Source organism: Nicotiana tomentosiformis, chromosome 4, assembly GCF_000390325.3.
Source record: "Nicotiana tomentosiformis chromosome 4, ASM39032v3, whole genome shotgun sequence".
Classification (NCBI taxonomy): domain Eukaryota; kingdom Viridiplantae; phylum Streptophyta; class Magnoliopsida; order Solanales; family Solanaceae; genus Nicotiana; species Nicotiana tomentosiformis.
Window position 1 is genome coordinate 13,076,066 of NC_090815.1, and position 16,610 is coordinate 13,092,675.

At 37.4% G+C, this 16,610-nt stretch overlaps 2 protein-coding genes across 3 annotated transcripts; both read right to left on the minus strand.

Annotated features, from left to right (window-relative positions):
* Positions 1-8,419, minus strand: LOC104121283 (cell division cycle 5-like protein). The gene is made up of 4 exons (XM_009633235.4): positions 7,952-8,419; positions 2,822-4,519; positions 1,596-1,877; positions 1-1,373 (listed from the first exon to the last, which is right to left on the minus strand). Exons 1-4 carry the CDS (start codon positions 8,126-8,128, stop codon positions 165-167), a joined length of 3,366 nt encoding a protein of 1,121 aa, XP_009631530.2. The 5' UTR covers positions 8,129-8,419; the 3' UTR covers positions 1-164.
* A 1,002-nt stretch (positions 8,420-9,421) lies between these two features.
* Positions 9,422-16,331, minus strand: LOC104121282 (protein CHLOROPLAST J-LIKE DOMAIN 1, chloroplastic). 2 transcript variants are annotated; one of them, XM_009633234.4, is made up of 10 exons: positions 16,133-16,331; positions 14,999-15,095; positions 14,789-14,893; positions 14,604-14,681; positions 14,181-14,236; positions 13,474-13,531; positions 13,003-13,125; positions 12,736-12,831; positions 11,422-11,493; positions 9,422-9,719 (listed from the first exon to the last, which is right to left on the minus strand). In XM_009633234.4, the coding sequence occupies exons 1-10, from the start codon at positions 16,252-16,254 to the stop codon at positions 9,657-9,659; spliced, it is 870 nt and encodes a 289-aa protein (XP_009631529.1). In that variant the 5' UTR covers positions 16,255-16,331; the 3' UTR covers positions 9,422-9,656. The 2 variants fall into 2 exon arrangements, with proteins under 2 accessions (XP_009631529.1, XP_009631528.1); XM_009633233.4 differs by having other exon boundaries at positions 14,999-15,110.
* Positions 16,332-16,610: the final 279 nt, after the last annotated feature.

The following is a 16,610-nucleotide window of genomic DNA, read 5'->3' on the forward strand; positions in this document are numbered from 1 at the left end:
GGCAGCTCAACCACAGTTCAAATTGATACTTCCAAATTTTCATCCAATCATACAAGACATTCTTGAAATGAAGTAAAACTTGGTTCCAAAAATGTACGAAAATGGGATTAAAACACAACAAGCGAACCACCAATCACTTTCTTAGTGGCAAAACTAGAACATTACTAGTTTCCCGCATCACTTGCAACTACATCCTGCGCGTCATCTGCAACTCCAGAATCTTCTGTTTTGGTAACGTCCTGGTTACTCTCTCCTATACAGTTTTGACCCTCCATAGGCACATTCTCACTCATGGCTTCAGCATCCATTGTAGAGTCGTCACTGATAACTTTCACCTGTTCCTCAACGTCCTGAGGAGTTGCATCATGAGTGGCAGAAGCAGATTTTTCCTCTGCATTGGAGCACTGGCCGGTCTCTGAAGATTCCACAGGCACGTCATCAGCTTCAATAGCAGATGATGATACATGAGGGGCAGAAGCAGATTTTTCCTCTGCATTGGAGCACTGGCCGGTCTCTGAAGATTCCACAGGCACGCCATCAGCTTCAATAGCAGATGATGATACATGAGGGGCAGAAGCAGATTTTTCCTCTGCATTGGAGCACTGGCCGGTCTCTGAAGATTCCACAGGCACGCCATCAGCTTCAATAGCAGATGATGATACATGAGGGGCAGAAGCAGATTTTTCCTCTGCATTGGAGCACTGGCCGGTCTCTGAAGATTCCACAGGCACGTCATCAGCTTCAATAGCAGATGATGATACATGAGCGGCAGAAGCAGATTTTTCCTCTGCATTGGAACACTGGCCGGTCTCTGAAGATTCCACAGGCACATCATCAGCTTCAATAGCAGATGATGATACATGAGCGGCAGAAGCAGATTTTTCCTCTGCATTGGAACACTGGCCGGTCTCTGAAGATTCCACAGGCACATCATCAGCTTCAATAGCAGATGATGATACATGAGCGGCAGAAGCAGAAGTTTCCTCTGCATTGGAGCATTGGCCAGTACCTGAAGATTCCACACCAGCTTCAGTAGCAGCAGATGTGCTCTGCTTTTCTTCCATTTCTGCCTTGCCCAGCTCAAGAGCACGATTCTTTGCTGCAATTTCTTCCTGCATTTGAGCTTGTATTCTGTACTCATCCATGAGATGCTGCATCTTTTCCTTATCTGCTATGAGGTCACCGTACCTTTTCTGTAAAGTACGTTCAAGCTCCTTTTGTTTCTGAACTTCTTCCCACAGATTGTTGATCCTATGTGATGCTGCTAGCTGCTCTTGTTTTTGTAATGCTCGGAAGCATTCAAGTTCTGTCCCTGCTGTGTCCATTTGCTTAAACGTAGCCTCTATCTGTGACCAGAGTTTTCCGGCTCGCATCTGCTCATCCACAATGAATATTTGTTAGCTGGAATTTATAGCTTAGATCTCAACTCTCAAAACACAAATAAAAAAGTAGGATAGCCAAGAAAGATCCATGTAAGAACTAGAAACACGTCTGCTTGCAGATCAAACCTCCAGACAAATGAAGTTAATAAACAGAGAACTGTACAAGAAGTGGTAACTACATTCAGATTAAACAATTAAACCACTACAATGTACCTGATATCCATTAGTAAGGACTTTGATCTTCTGCTCAAGCTTTGTTGCTTTCTTAGTATCATCATCCATTTTCTTCTTCACATTCTCAAACTCATTCTGTAAAGCAGCTAGCTTTTCCATGTTTCCAGCAACACTTGAGAGCCCATAAGCATTCCGGGTAGGAAAGTACATGATATCATTCAAAGTTGTTTTGTGTGCTTCGACAAATTCATCAAGAGATTCACCCTCATGTCCCATTGCCACACGAACAAACTGAGCCTCATCCTTGATCAATCCATCAGCCTGCATGAGTGGAGTTAGTCATGTTGCAGTAGATGAAGATAAAACCATACAAACTCCAGAAAACATTACTTTTTGCACACGAAATTGGTAATGACAAGGGTACATCTAATAGCACAATGTAAAAATGGAAAAGGCGCCTATGACGAACAGACCTGATTTATTACTTCCAAATATTATTTTAACAGTCTAATGCACATAGAAACACTGAACTTTGCAGGAAAAAAAACATAATGAACATATTTCACACAAGCACAAATGGCATCCAAGTGAGTACTTAATGATCCCCCAGAGTGGAACCATTAGCATTTTTTGACGTCTTATCGAAAGACTCGAATGTTCAATTTCAGTTAATTAGTCCTCATAACAATAAATACTAGAAACAAAACTGGGACACCATGTATGGTGTCATGGGTGTAGGAGTAGGTTCATAAAGTTGAGCATGTAAGCTAACTTGTGTTGAGTGGGGTCAAGAATAATATACACACACACACACACACACTATATATATATATATAGTACGTACATTTAAATATATATCTTGACATAGATAGTTGCCCAGCCTATTGAACCTATTCTTTTTCCCACAATCCTTACACAGCCATAGTTTAGTGAAATTTTATCAGCAATTGTAGAAATGATTCCATATATCCATTACATAAAAAGGTTATATGATATTGTAAAAGAACAGTTTCCAAATGCTTTATATTGAAATTTAGGCAACTCATTTTCTTTTCTAGTATTAATTTGACCCTAACAACTCTGAAGTCTTACATGCATTTGAAGTAATCTGAAACACTTCTGCTCAAAAATAAAAAGTTCACTTGGGATTTTGCATATCATTTTTAAATACCTTAATGCCGCAAAGTAGGTAAGACTGCTCCTGGGAAAATAACTTGACACAAGAGTAGAGCCAAACCATTTTTCTTCATGTAACATGAACGTACCTCTTTCAGTTCATCTTCCTCAAAGTCCTCAATCGCAGGTTCAGCCACCACTTTTCGCTTGACCCCCTTTTTCTTCTCCTTCTCTGCTTTTTCATCTAGAGGATACTTGCTATTATCATGTTCTAGCAAAGATAGAAGTTCCTTCCTAATCATTTCATCAGCCTGCTCAATTAGTGTAGGAGGAACAAAGGAGCTCTTATCTTCATCAGCTCTCATTAAGGAACTTCTTATTAGTTCTAGTGAAGCAATGGGAGGTCTAGGGAGCTCTCTCTGCAATACTTTTGACCTTTTCCGGAGTAAAGCTTGTTGCCTTGCTTCTTCTTCGGCCTTCTCCCTTGCAATCCTATCAGACATGTCTTCTTCAATCTTCTCTTCTGGTGGTTCTTCAATTTCTTCCTGAGGTTGTTGGACGACTATCTGGTACTCATTTTTGGGCTGAGGAAGGCTTTTCAAACCAGAAAGCAATTCTTTCTTTGAATTGAATTGCCCAAGTTTAGCATTATTGTGCATATCCATTTCTTCATTAATGCGTAGCTCATCCCTCATAGGAGTTCCTTTCGGGGTCATGCCATAAGAATCCCTTGAAGGTGTCATGCCAATTCTAGGAGTAAGGCCAGTGGCTCCAGGAGTCGCTGAAGGAGTTAAGAGTGGGTTTGGTGTTTGAACTTCCCTTTTCTTAGGAGTGACACCAGAAAAATCTGAGGGGTGCAACATAGGATTATCCCCTCCAAGTAATGGTGTCTGAGACTGAGTCAATCTTCGTTGATTTTCTGCTTCCATCATAATGGCATCTTGCTTAGTTGAAGGGGTTCTTTGAGGTGTTCGCATAGGAGTCATTGCATGCTGTGGTGTCTGGGCATAATTTGCAAGAAGAGCACGTGTTGCAGCATTCCCTTCGGAGAGTTCATCACCCCCTAGTAGATCACTGGCAATACCTATCTTTGCTATGGCCTCCAATTCATGATCTGGAATCTGTGGTGCAGGAAGATTGAGTTTCGACCTCTTCCTCACTGCTTCTGGATCATTAAGTTTATTTGCATGCAATATGGCTGTAGGGGCATCCTGCCTTTCTGCAATTTTATTCCTTGCAATATCCTGCTTTCTTAGACGAGCTTCCTTATCGACTCGCCTTTCACCTTCTAGTTCTTCAATGGTAGTTGGAAACTTAGGTTGCTCTACTGGACGGTCTTCCTCAGCAACATCATAGAAACCTGGAGGAGGCTTCTTTTCAAAGGGTATTTCAGCATTGTAATCAATTCCTCTCCTTTTTCTCTTCCTTTGACGGGCATCTATTCCAGCAGCCTTCAGTTCTCTCCTTTTCTGTAAGGAAGCAAGCCTTCGAGCCTCTTCAAGCTGCTTTTCTCTAGCTTTCCTTTTAGCCTTCTTACCTCTTGTGTTGGCCAACCGAGCCCGTGCTTCAGACAACATTTCTTTCTCATCCTCGTCCATATCAACAGGATCAGGACGAGCAGGCTTTGATTCTGGATTAGGATCAATCTCTCCAGGCTTCAATTTTCTTGGATCATCATTAGGGTCATAGTTTTCATCCTTCGCACAAGCTGCATCGAGAAGCTTTTCATAGCGTTCAAGGCACTGGGATGGTGTACGACCAACAATTGGCGCAATAGTCCTCCATTGAGTAGGCATGAGCTTTGCAAGGTGAAGTAGTTTCTCATCTTCTTCTCTAGTCCACTCAGTCTGGAAAAACAAAAGAGCAGCGAGGATGTTAATAAGTTGTTAAACTCAGATATAAGTTCCTATTAACAGCCTGAGGTAAACTGGAAAAATCCGCGTACTTTCCACTTTCTCAGTTCAGAAAATCATTTTATGCCGTTGATAAATGGAAAACCAGAAAAGGTTTGAAAAAGCCCAGAAAGAAATTTCTATACAGATACTGGTTTCAAAAATTGTATCCTGAGTAAAGAAACCAAAAAGCAGACTCGGAGAAAGCCATAGCATGCTCACAAAGCAGAACTTTTCTCATTCACAATGGAATAGGAAGAAAGGTAACAATTACCCACAAAGAAATAACAGTGACAGACATTACAAAGATAAATTGCATGGCGCATTAAACTAAGCAAGAACAAAGCGCCAAAACCAAGATACAATGAATGCTATAAGGTACAAATAATCAAATGACACAGAAAGAATGATCATACATAAATAAACAAAGACACAGAAAGGATGATCACACCACTAACAACCATGCAAGAAAATTAAGTACAGTGGAATCCAATAACATATCTCAAAGAATCCCAACTCCAAACACCTAGAAACTATGAAGGGTATATTTGTTATGGTTGACTTGACAAAATCATTTCCCAATTTGGTTTATCATAGACGGAGGAAAATGTATAATATTTTACTCCAATTTGGAGGAAACTATCCTTTTTTAAAGAACGAGAAATACCAAAAGCAGCCTTGGAAGCTCGAGGATAATGGACCCGGCCATCTATCCTTCTCCACTTAAATACCATACTTAGTTTGCATGGCGCAGGGCTCAAACCTATTACTAAGCCACAAGTCCCTCAACTTTTGCCGCTTGAACTAAACCCGGGGGGAAATTTGGGGGAAAATAACTTTGGCACTAATTAGCAAAAGTAATTTTCCTTTTCAGAGATATTTAACTCACATTCACATCACTCGTTCGAATCAACACTTAGACATTGTTTGTCAAAATACTCAAAAAAACACTAAAATCATTGTCCCCATACCACATTGCACTATGAGCATATCTCACCTACATTTATATACCCTACCAAACATTTATAAAAAGTACTCCGAAATTAAATATTTCTCCAAAGACAAATTACTACTCCCTCTATTTCAATTTATGTGAATCTATTTCTTTTTTTAAAAAAAGAAATTTAAGAAAGAATGGAAGACTTTTGAAGCTTGTGGTCCAAAACAATCCGTATACTTAAGGGTAAAATGGGAAGTTTAAAGTTACATAGTTTCCACATTTAGAAAGAGGTCTGTTTTTTCAAATGGATTAAAAAGGAAATAAGTTCATATAAATGAAAATAATTTTTCACAGAGAACTTTTTTCAAAATCAAAGAACAAATATTAACAGCATATAATACAGAAACCAAAAAAAAATGGGAGAAAGCCATGGTATGCTCACATAGCAGAACTTTTCTCATTCAAATGGAATAGGAAGAAAAGATAATAGTTATCCACAAAGATATAACAGTGCTAGAGATTACAAAGATAAATTGCATGGCGCATTAAACTAAACAAGAATTAAGAACCAAAACCAAGATACAATGAATGCTTCGAAGGTGTTAAATAACCAATTGGCACCGAAAAAATGGTCATATATAGATAAAAACAAGGGACACAAAAAGGATGGTCATATGTCACTAACAAACTACGGCGGATTCCAATTGCATATCTAAAAAAAACCAACTTCAAACAACCAGAGACTACGTTTTGGGCCAATCCTTAGGACCAATCGCAACCTTCGAAACTCGGGGATAATGGGCCCACCCCTCAACATTAATTTGAATGGCACAAGGCTCGAACTTGTTACCTAAGTGGCTAAGTCATAAGTCCCTCAACCTTTTCCACATGATATATTCCGGCTTGGTTATCATGGATTGTGGAGAATGTTAAATACTTTACTCAAATTTGGAGGAAAATAACTTCCACACTAATAGCAGATGTCATTTTTCCATCTCAGAAATCTTCAACATGTATGCCATATCACTTGTTCGAATCAACACCTAGACATTGTTTGTCAAAAATTAGTACTCAAAAAACCCTAATATCATTATCCTCATACACTATCTTGCAGCTCTCACTATGAGCATATGTGTCACGTACTTTTACACCCTACTAAACCTTGAAAAATGCTCCAGAAAATAATAAAACATTTTCCACAAAAAAAAAAATATTACAACATCAACAACTACACCTCGGTCCTAAACAAGTCGAGGTCGGCTATATGAATCCTCACTAACCATGCACTCCATTTAAACTCATCTCAGGCCAATATTATGAAAATATAAATAAAAAGTACTCATATTAGAAGTTCTACATATTTTCTAAACGTATAGATTTCTGGAAGGCTAAACCACTACTATAAAGCATTAAACCTACAGCAAAAAAGTGCCAATGTCTAAAGTATATATATGTATCAGCTAATAAAATTACTAATATAACAAATAAATAATTACATAAAACATTTTTCAAAGCTAATGAACAAATATTAACACCATATAATACAATAACAAGGTTAATCAATTGGAACATTATGGTTACGAGTTCGTTATCTTACTACATCCCGTTTGATTTACTAGGTTCAAAAATCTATCATTTATACTTATTTATTGGATCTTTTAACATATATACATGGGATCCGCCCGTTCCGATCTTTGCCTACTAAACGGTTGCACCCCCGGATATGTATGTTGGGAGAACCCCATGATCCTTCTGTGTGGAAGGGAAGGAAGACAGAAGGCGAACACGAATACTAAAAAGCGGTTCATGGGGACCCCGAAAAAAGGGGATAGAGAGCGCGGAACAGGCTTTCCAAGCATAAGACAATCCCTACCTATGCATTCCATGGCAACAGACAGAAGGCAGTTTTGTCGTTGTTCTTAACCCCATGCACATTTCCGTTCCCAATAATCTCCATGAAAAGACTACCATGATTTCCGAACAAACCGAGGGAGAGTCGAGGCATGAAACAAGCTACTAGGCCAGGTGAATCCATAAATTCAACGCTACATCTGCTCATGCGTTATGAGCATATGTCACCTACATTTTTATAACCATGGTGTCTTGGCCAGCTTGCACGCACCCGATTAACTCTGACTGACTAATTTCACCACAAAGGCTTACAAATGGGAAAAAATCATCTAGTTTTTTTGCCTCCGTTGGGAATTGAACGTGAGACTTCATGTTTCTTAACCCACTTCATTGACCACCAGGTCACGCCCTTGGCTGACACGTCATCTACATTATACCCTAACATCTACATTTATACCCTACCAAACACTGAAAAATTACTAATAACAAAACAATTTTCACATAACATTTATCAAAACCAATGAACAAACAGTAACAACATATATATATAACACAGAAACAAGGTTAATTAATCAATTAAAAAAAGAATAACTTGCCTTTTTAATGGAAGGATCGAGCCACTCATACCAGCGAGCTTTACACTGCTTTGCAGATTTACGAACGAGTAAAGAAGAAATACGAGCCCATTGATTTTTCCCATACTTCATCACCGCCGCCTTTAAAATCTCGTCCTCCGTGTTCTTCCATACTCCTCCTTTTATCATAATCCTCATTTTTGCTGATTATTTCAGCCTCCCAAGGGAGACTCGGAGTAATCTAGGGTTTCGGAAGCTGCCTCAACAAATAAGCTCACGCGGAGCTTTTTGTGTTTGAATGTGCTAAAATCTATACGCCGGTGAGGATCGGGTTTTCCGATTTATGGCGTGACGGCGTTTGTCGGTCTCCGACGAGAGGGATTTTTCGAACTTCCCTTAGTACTGAAGCTGATGAGATTGCACTATTATAATCTTCCGATGAATTCCAAATTCGACTTGAGCTCAGGTTTGGATTGGAGTTTAGGTAGCTGGGCTCGGCTACTTTGGGTTCAAATATATGCACTTTTTTTGCATAGGCTGGCCATTTTATGAGCAGGTTTAAAATTTAGCCTCATTTTACGATGTTGTGTTAACATAGGCATCTTTGCTTTAATGAAAATTTAAAAAGCCTTAAGAAATGGCCCATTAGTGAATTATCGGGTTAAATTAATTTTTACTTCTTAAAATCGATTTAAGTGTCATATCCAAATCGAATGATGGATCCACAAAAAAATATTTCAAAAAATTCGAATAAGATAAAAGTCAGAGTGCTAAAGCATGTGTCAATTAATCAAGTCACAATTTAAAAAGTGCAACAAGTAAAGCAGTAGGGATTTATTCACAAATGAAAATCTATAACTTCATAAATCATAATATTTTTAGTTGCCTTAAATGAGACAAGGATAGAATGAAATTTACAAATGTTGAAATAGTTCTGTAAACTATTACCTTGTTTTTTTTTAATTCTTTCCTTTCATTCATCTAAAATAATGTACATTGATTGTATAATGAAGGATGAAGGATATCAACAAGAACCAAACTTTAAAATAATGTACATTGATGGTATAATGAAGGATAATCCACCTATTAAAGAAAGAAAAAAGATAATGCACCTACAAAAGATCATAAAAACAAGTATGCATATTTTGAAAATTAGTGTTACTCATTTCATTTGAAATTAGTGTTGGTCCTTTCATTTATTGTTGTTGAAATGAGAATTGATGTTCGATATATAGGTAATAAGTGAGAATCCTAATAACAATAGTTTTCTTATTTGACATATTTTGAAAATAAATTACCCAAAATTTAACTGAACTGAGCTAAATTGAAGAGAAATCGAGATGATTCGAACATACTGCCAAATTCTCAGTAAAATCCTACAAGTGGAACAAAAATAGTTCAATTTTGGTTATACACAATAAGATAATCCCTTGAGCCATGTGACGCATTTTGGAGCTAAAATTAAGAACTCATAAGTAAAAGAACAAGAAATGGAAGAAGAAACCATCTTTAATTTTGAAAAGATTGTGGTCTCATTTAATCCTAAAATCCTCAAAACTAGTTCATTCTTACAACTGCCGGTTGGTTCTCTTCAATGATGAGTACCAAATGTGAATATTAGAACTCCTATAGACAAAATAGACAAATTTCTGAAACAAATAGAATTACAAAATTTGAGAGCTAACTCAAGGCAACTGCATCTTCTTCAACAAGTGTAGAACGTAGACTATCTGTAATAAGATGCCATGATGTGAAGCACGACGGCTGTAAAACCAGTTACAAGCAATTCCTGCACGCGCAAAAATTCAATACCACGGGTAAATAATGCATAAGAACTAGAGGTTATAATCATGATATGCATGTATGACTGCCTTTTCGTTTTCATAGTCATGTAGAAGAGAGATGAAGTCAAGAAAAACATAAAAAATAACAGAGAAGGTTTTTGGTTTGGCATGTATAAAGATGCTCTCTGGGAAAATGTTTTTGGTGCTTCTACAGTAGAACTTAAAAAAAAAATGGCGAAATACATAAACGGCCCCTTTTAAGTTGTCCTCAACGATCAACTGAACACCTCAACTGAGAGGCCATTTCCAGCTAGATACTTTATTTATTCACAAATGAAAGATCAATTAAACACCCGATCATGTCAGCCCCCATTGCGTGAAATGCACTCTCTGGGATGCGAGTTGCTTACCTAAAATTAGGTTGTTTTTTTTTTCCTAAAATAATGTGGACCCCACCTAATTTTCACATCCCCTTCTCCTCCAATTCTCTCCTCCGCCATTCAACACCCTTCTCTACCCTAAATCACCTCTGCCTCCATTACAAAAGAACAAAATTACCAAATATATCATCACACCAATTCAACAAATTTTTGAAATAGTATTCAAAATGGAGGTTGTTGGACAGGATGAGGATTTGGTTGGGGTCTATAATTAGTTCCATTTTATGGACAGAAACTTCACAACGCTTTCAGCCAAATTTTAATTTAGTTTATTGACTATAACTATCTTAAACAAAGCACAAAATCGGTCTAATGCCATCTTATTCGGATTTGTTTTTTTGGTACGTCGTACTAACCAAACCCATTCTTCTCTTTCGGCGAAAGAGATGAGCTTTTTCCGGCGAGGTCCGTCAATGATTCCTTAGTGGGTTCTCTGTTTTGGTTATTCTTTGTTGTTTCATATTTGTATTAGTTTTATGGAAAGATTTTAGATTTTGAATATGGATGGGTAAATTTTGTATAGGGCGTGGGAGAAGAAGCTGGGAAGGAGAACGGGAAGAAGATGAAGTTGGGGGGACGCAGAAGAGGGGCGGAAGGAAGAAGATGAATGCGGGGGGTGGGTGTGGTGGTGGTGGTGGGTTTTGTGTGTGTGTGTGTGGGGGGGGGGGGGGGGCTGCTTTGGTTAAACTGAAGGGAAAGGGTCTTTAAATTCATTTTCTTTTTTGGTTAATTATATATGTGTTGAGATTTTATTATAAATTACACGTGTCGTTCAATAATTGGCTCATTTGCCACGTCATCGGCAAGTGTAACTCACGCATATGATCTGTTGCACTCGGGTATTTACTCGATCTACTTAATAGACACTTGAAGTGTCTAAATGATAAAGGGATCAGTTGAGGTGTTCAGTTGATCGTTAAGGACAACTTAAAGGGGCGATTTATGTATTTCGCCAAAAAAAATAGATGGCTAATAACAATATAATTTATGGTGATCTGAGACTAAATCCAGATTGACCACCTCCTTTGATTACATAGAGATTTGAGATCTAAGATATTCCCTTAACCTAGTCGCTTACAAAGTAATCCAAACCGAATTTTTTCTCTAGCTATTCATAAGATCAGGAAAAGTCACAACTATTCAGTGATTTTCACTCATAAATGCAGCAAAAAGATGATTTTTGAGATAGATAAACATCATCATCATATTTATCATATGTGAAGCCTTTTGTTCATGCAGCAGTGTTAAAAGGTAGATCTTCCCTTACCTGATTGTTGTACAGAAAGACAGGTATGAAACCATTAGCATACTCGATCAGATTTAGGAGACCAGTATATCCCTGTAACAGATGAATGGCACAACTGTAATAAAAGAATTTGATACAGACAGGCAATAAATATGTGATATATTCCAAGATGAGATATGATTCAGAAAGCAAAAGGCAGGTTCTTTCAGAATGAGTTTTTGGATAGACCCACAAATTTTTGTACGCGCACTTGCTATATTACCAACACCACCATTTCTCAATCGTGAATCAGTTAATATCTGCTTAAGTGTTCAGCTATAAGCAAAACTTGCAAACTGAGCAAGAATCTTGGATACAATGAAGAAGGTTTAGGCCCAAAGCTATCAGCGAAATGTTCATTCGTGATAACCTTTTTGTTTTACACTTCCTCTTTCATCACGTTAATAGTTAGTTTTCAAATACCTTTTGAGCATTATTTGACAAACTTCTGATAGCAACTTCTGTTGCCTAGTAGTTTAGAAGATGCAAAAGATGGGAGCCAAAATTAGTGTGTGGAAGAAAAACTTGTCAATATTCAGAAGAAGCAAAATTGCTTGGAGTGGAAAACAAGTTCGACATTGAGGTGTCTGCAAAAAAACTGTGTTTTATCTTTTAACACATTAAATCACCTATCATTTCCCTAGTCGAAGGAAAAACCCACCTAATGTTTCAATTAGAAGAAAAGAACAGATCTAGTCAGCGGCGCAGCAACTAAATAGCTCCTCGGCATTGGACAAACCACAAAGATTTGTATGCGTACTGAAATTTCTTAAAAGAAATAGCAAGAACAATGCCATATAAGAGTGGTCTGGAGCAACATAGAAGCAAAATAACTTGGGAAAATAAGGGTGGATGCACTAGGAAGGCTTTTTAGCGACCACATGGTATGATGGTAAAAGGTCATATGTAATAGGATAAGTTGGAAATCCATTGTGTCAAAATAAATCAGGTCCTAGGGTGTGTTTGGTACGAAGGAAAATGTTTTCCATGGAAAATGAGTGGTTTTATCACTTATTTTCCTTTGTTTGGTTGGTGAGTGAAAAACATTTTCCGGAAAATATTTTCCTTCATACCAAACACACCCCTAATCCTGAACTTTTCCGCAAGATATAACACCAATACAAGATGCTATTGATGCCAAAAAAAAGTGTAAGGCAGAAGACAGAACGTGAAGCTGAAATTGAACTCTCATCTTCATATACATGCTGAGGACGAACAATTGCTGTCAGAATTTCATCTATAAACACCATAATTAATTGGACAGTCACTATATATTACTCTGACAGAAAAACCTACCAAGGATGCAAGGGCTATACAACCAAAAACCAATGCAAGAGAACGAAGCAGCCTTTTCCCCATCCTCAACATCCGTCCTTCATCTTCGCCCTCCTCCTGAAGAAACCCAGCTAAAAAATGAATGCACTTGAAAGAAATACTAAACTTCACATTACTGAGGGACATGTTAGGAGGTTCACTGACACTCATGCGGAAGAAGGGAAAGAGACAACAATGACTATTTTATGCATACTTAAAGTATACTTAATAGAAGAAAAGTTTACTTACTGTAAAAGTGGGAGATGGAGGCTCAAATGCTTTTAATTTCTCAAATATCCTATATACAAAGACGAAGGCCAGAAACTGTAAAGGCTTCCACTCAGCATTCCGCTTTATAAGAACCCAAGCTATCTGCAAAAAAATAATACATAAAACAACATAGTACCACTAAGAGCGTGAGGATCAATATTTCATTAAATCAAGGATGCAAACTGCACTTAACAGAGAGTGGTGATAGTGATAGTACTATTAAGCTCTCAATAAATCGTTATTTTCAAGTCAACCATATCTAATCTGGTATTTTGAAAGGAAAATACTTCCAATTTTAGTAATATTCACATAATTTTCTGAATTTTCTAAATGACACTTCTAAATGAATTTATCCACCATTTTACTCCAAACATTTGTGAATTAGCATCAGAAAAGTCAAAAATGATAACCACCTTGAGATGGAGGCATGAATATTCTACTAGTACTTACAAATACAGCTGAAATTGCCAAGTTGATTTTCATATCTTTGTCATCAGATTTGGTGAACCTGAAAGCACAGCAATGATAAAATTCAACAAAACAATTGAAATTATACCTAAAGAGGGTAAAATAAATCACATAATCTGCTGCATAAAATTTCGTACCAGTAAATGTGAAGCAAAGATTTTCAAGGGACAAGGACCGGAAGGGGAAGAGAAACTAACAAAATATTGAAATGTTTGCATACTAATAGCTTTCGTTGAATCAGTAAGGCATTTATTAAAAGGGCAGCCCTGTGCATAAAGCATCCCGCATTCACGCATGGTCGGGGGAAGGGCCGCACCCAAGAGGTGTGATGTAGACAGTCTAACCTGATGCAAGCATTAGTGGCTGCCTCCACGGCTCGAACCCGTGATCTATAGGTCACACGGAGGCAACTTTACCGTTACTCCAAGCCTCCCCTTCCAATAAGGCATTTACTATATGCTAACACATACAGGCATTAGCATCTTTATCACGCAGTAAGGCATTTACTATATGCATGATAAAGATGCTAATGCTTGTTATCACAACAGCCAACTAACTTCAGCAAGTGGAATCTATACTAAATGTTAAATATTTAAAAATAAGTGCCAATTGCATATAGTTGCACGCAAGAAGAGTTTATCTAATTTCGAAGAGCTATTATAATGAAGCATTATTAGCAAAATACCTACCGTGGACCCCATGGCACAATAGGCTGCTTATCAGCATATCGTATCTCTTTAGATACCTGAATTAAAAATGACAAACTTAAAAGAGAAATCAGTATCTGTACCTAAACGAAGCTAAACAGTTGAAGCTTAGACAGATAAAACATCATAAATGCAAGTGTATATGTAATCCTTGCATTTATTCCATGGGTAAAAGAGATAGCTAGTTTCATATAGTAAAAGGTGGGGAAAATTGTCACACTAGAAAAGAAAAATAAAGAATTGACTGTATGGATCTTAATCAAGCATGCATTCCCTGAAAAAAAACTATCCACCCATTATATTACATAAACAGAGAATACAAAGTTATTTACAAAACCGAAAGAGTGACCAGCCGTCGCCACTACTACTACTAAGATATCAGCTTACATTAAAATAAAAGAATACCTTAAACGAGCCAAATGTGACACCCTTCTTTCTTTTTGTTAACTGTGACATCATGATCGTGTCATACGCCTTCTCCAACTGGAAAAAACAATTTTACAATGCTTACTTGGAGTGTTCACTCCTAACAACAATCACACATGAGCAGAATGAAAGCGAGCAAGACAGCGATGCCAAGCATAAACTACCTGAGCAAGAGCTGCTTCATCACCCCTCCGCTCGGCATCCTTCCGTCTTCTTGCATATGCTGCCTTAACCATGTCAAATCCCTCAATAGGGCTTACACCCAGAACCTGTACAAGAACACGTATAGCACAAAGGACCACTGATGCAAACACCTCACTAAGAGCTGAACTTTAAGAAGATATCTGGGTCCAAATGTGATAACTGCGAATTACCTCATAAGGATTTGAGTCGTTGCTGGAACTAGAACTTCCAGCAGCTGAAGAAGCAGCACGGACCACCCTTTTATTCAGTCGAGATTTTATGGAAAGCCTGATGGATTCATGTCTGATAACACAGTCAATTGCTAAAGGAGGAAATGCAATCATAACGTGTAGTTAAAAGGCTGCAATTTTAATCTCCAACACTTACCATTGCCATTTTACAGTTGTGATCATTCAATATATCAATCAATCAATCAACGACATAACAATCTCATATTAGCTGCGGTCATTTATATGAATCACCTATATCCATACTCCCTATTGCCATTTTACAGTTTTGATTAATCAATATATCAATCAATTAACACACTTCAATCTCAAATTAGCTAAGGTCCTTTTTCTTTGATAACCGAGAAATTCCCAAGGGTTAGTGACGCACGTTTCGAGACTCGGTAGATAATAGGCCCGTCCCTATACCCTCACTTAAATACCAAGCTTTTGTTTGCAGCATAGTTTGAACTCATGACGTGCGCCTAACCCACATAACACACTGTGCTCTTACCACTAGACTAAAGCCCTAGAGGCGGACAAAAGATAAACAAAGAACTCCCACAATTTTGATTAATCAATATATCAATCATTCAACTAGATTTTTTTTTTTATAAGGATCAATCATTCAACTAGATGTCAATCTCAAATTAGATGGGGTCGTTTATATGAATCATCTATATCCATTCCCACTCTATTCAAGTAGCCTATACTTCAGCATATGAATCCTGTGTATGCATAACCTTCACAATTTCAATACAACAACTACTACGACAACTACGCCTCAGTCCCAAACAAATTGGAATCAGCTATATGAATTTCAGTAACATAAAAATTCACTTTCTGAGTTCAGCTGAGATACTAATAAAGAACCCATTTTTGGTTAAACCTTTTTCATATACTATCCAACTTTTTACAAAATCCAATTGAATTTTTAGCAACTCCAACACAAAACAACAGAATAAATTGACAATATGAAGTAGCATTATGAGTTTTATTTCGTAATTTAAACCATGTATTACATACTACAAATAACAATACAATGTGATATGATGAAATTTGGCAGTTTTTTAATATGGAGTTTGTTTAAATTATTACCTGAGGAAAGAAAACGATAAATTTGAAGCTGGAATTGAACTTTTGATATAAGAATTGGGTCGAGAAATTAGAGAGGTATTATGGGACAATTGAACTGCATTTGATGATATTGTCAGCACCATTTTGAGCTATCAGCTCTTTCTTTACTCCCTCCTTATCACAGAGAACTAGGGTTTTCTGGGTGTTGTCAAAAGCCTTGGCGGAGTTGTTGGTTGCGTTGTTCGTCAGACTGAAATTTTTTATAATATATGTGTTTATGAGAAGTTTACATCGACAGGTTCGTGTGGCCTAATGGATAAGGTGCTAGCCTCCGGAGCGGTCGATTGTGGGTTCGAGTCCCATCGTGAACGAGAGAGAACCGTTTAAGATTATGTAATTTTGAAGCTACATTTTTTTTTAAATTATTATTTCATTTTGCTTTGGTAATTGAAGAACCGTTATAAGATAATCTTTTTAATCGTTCAATTATTATGTAATT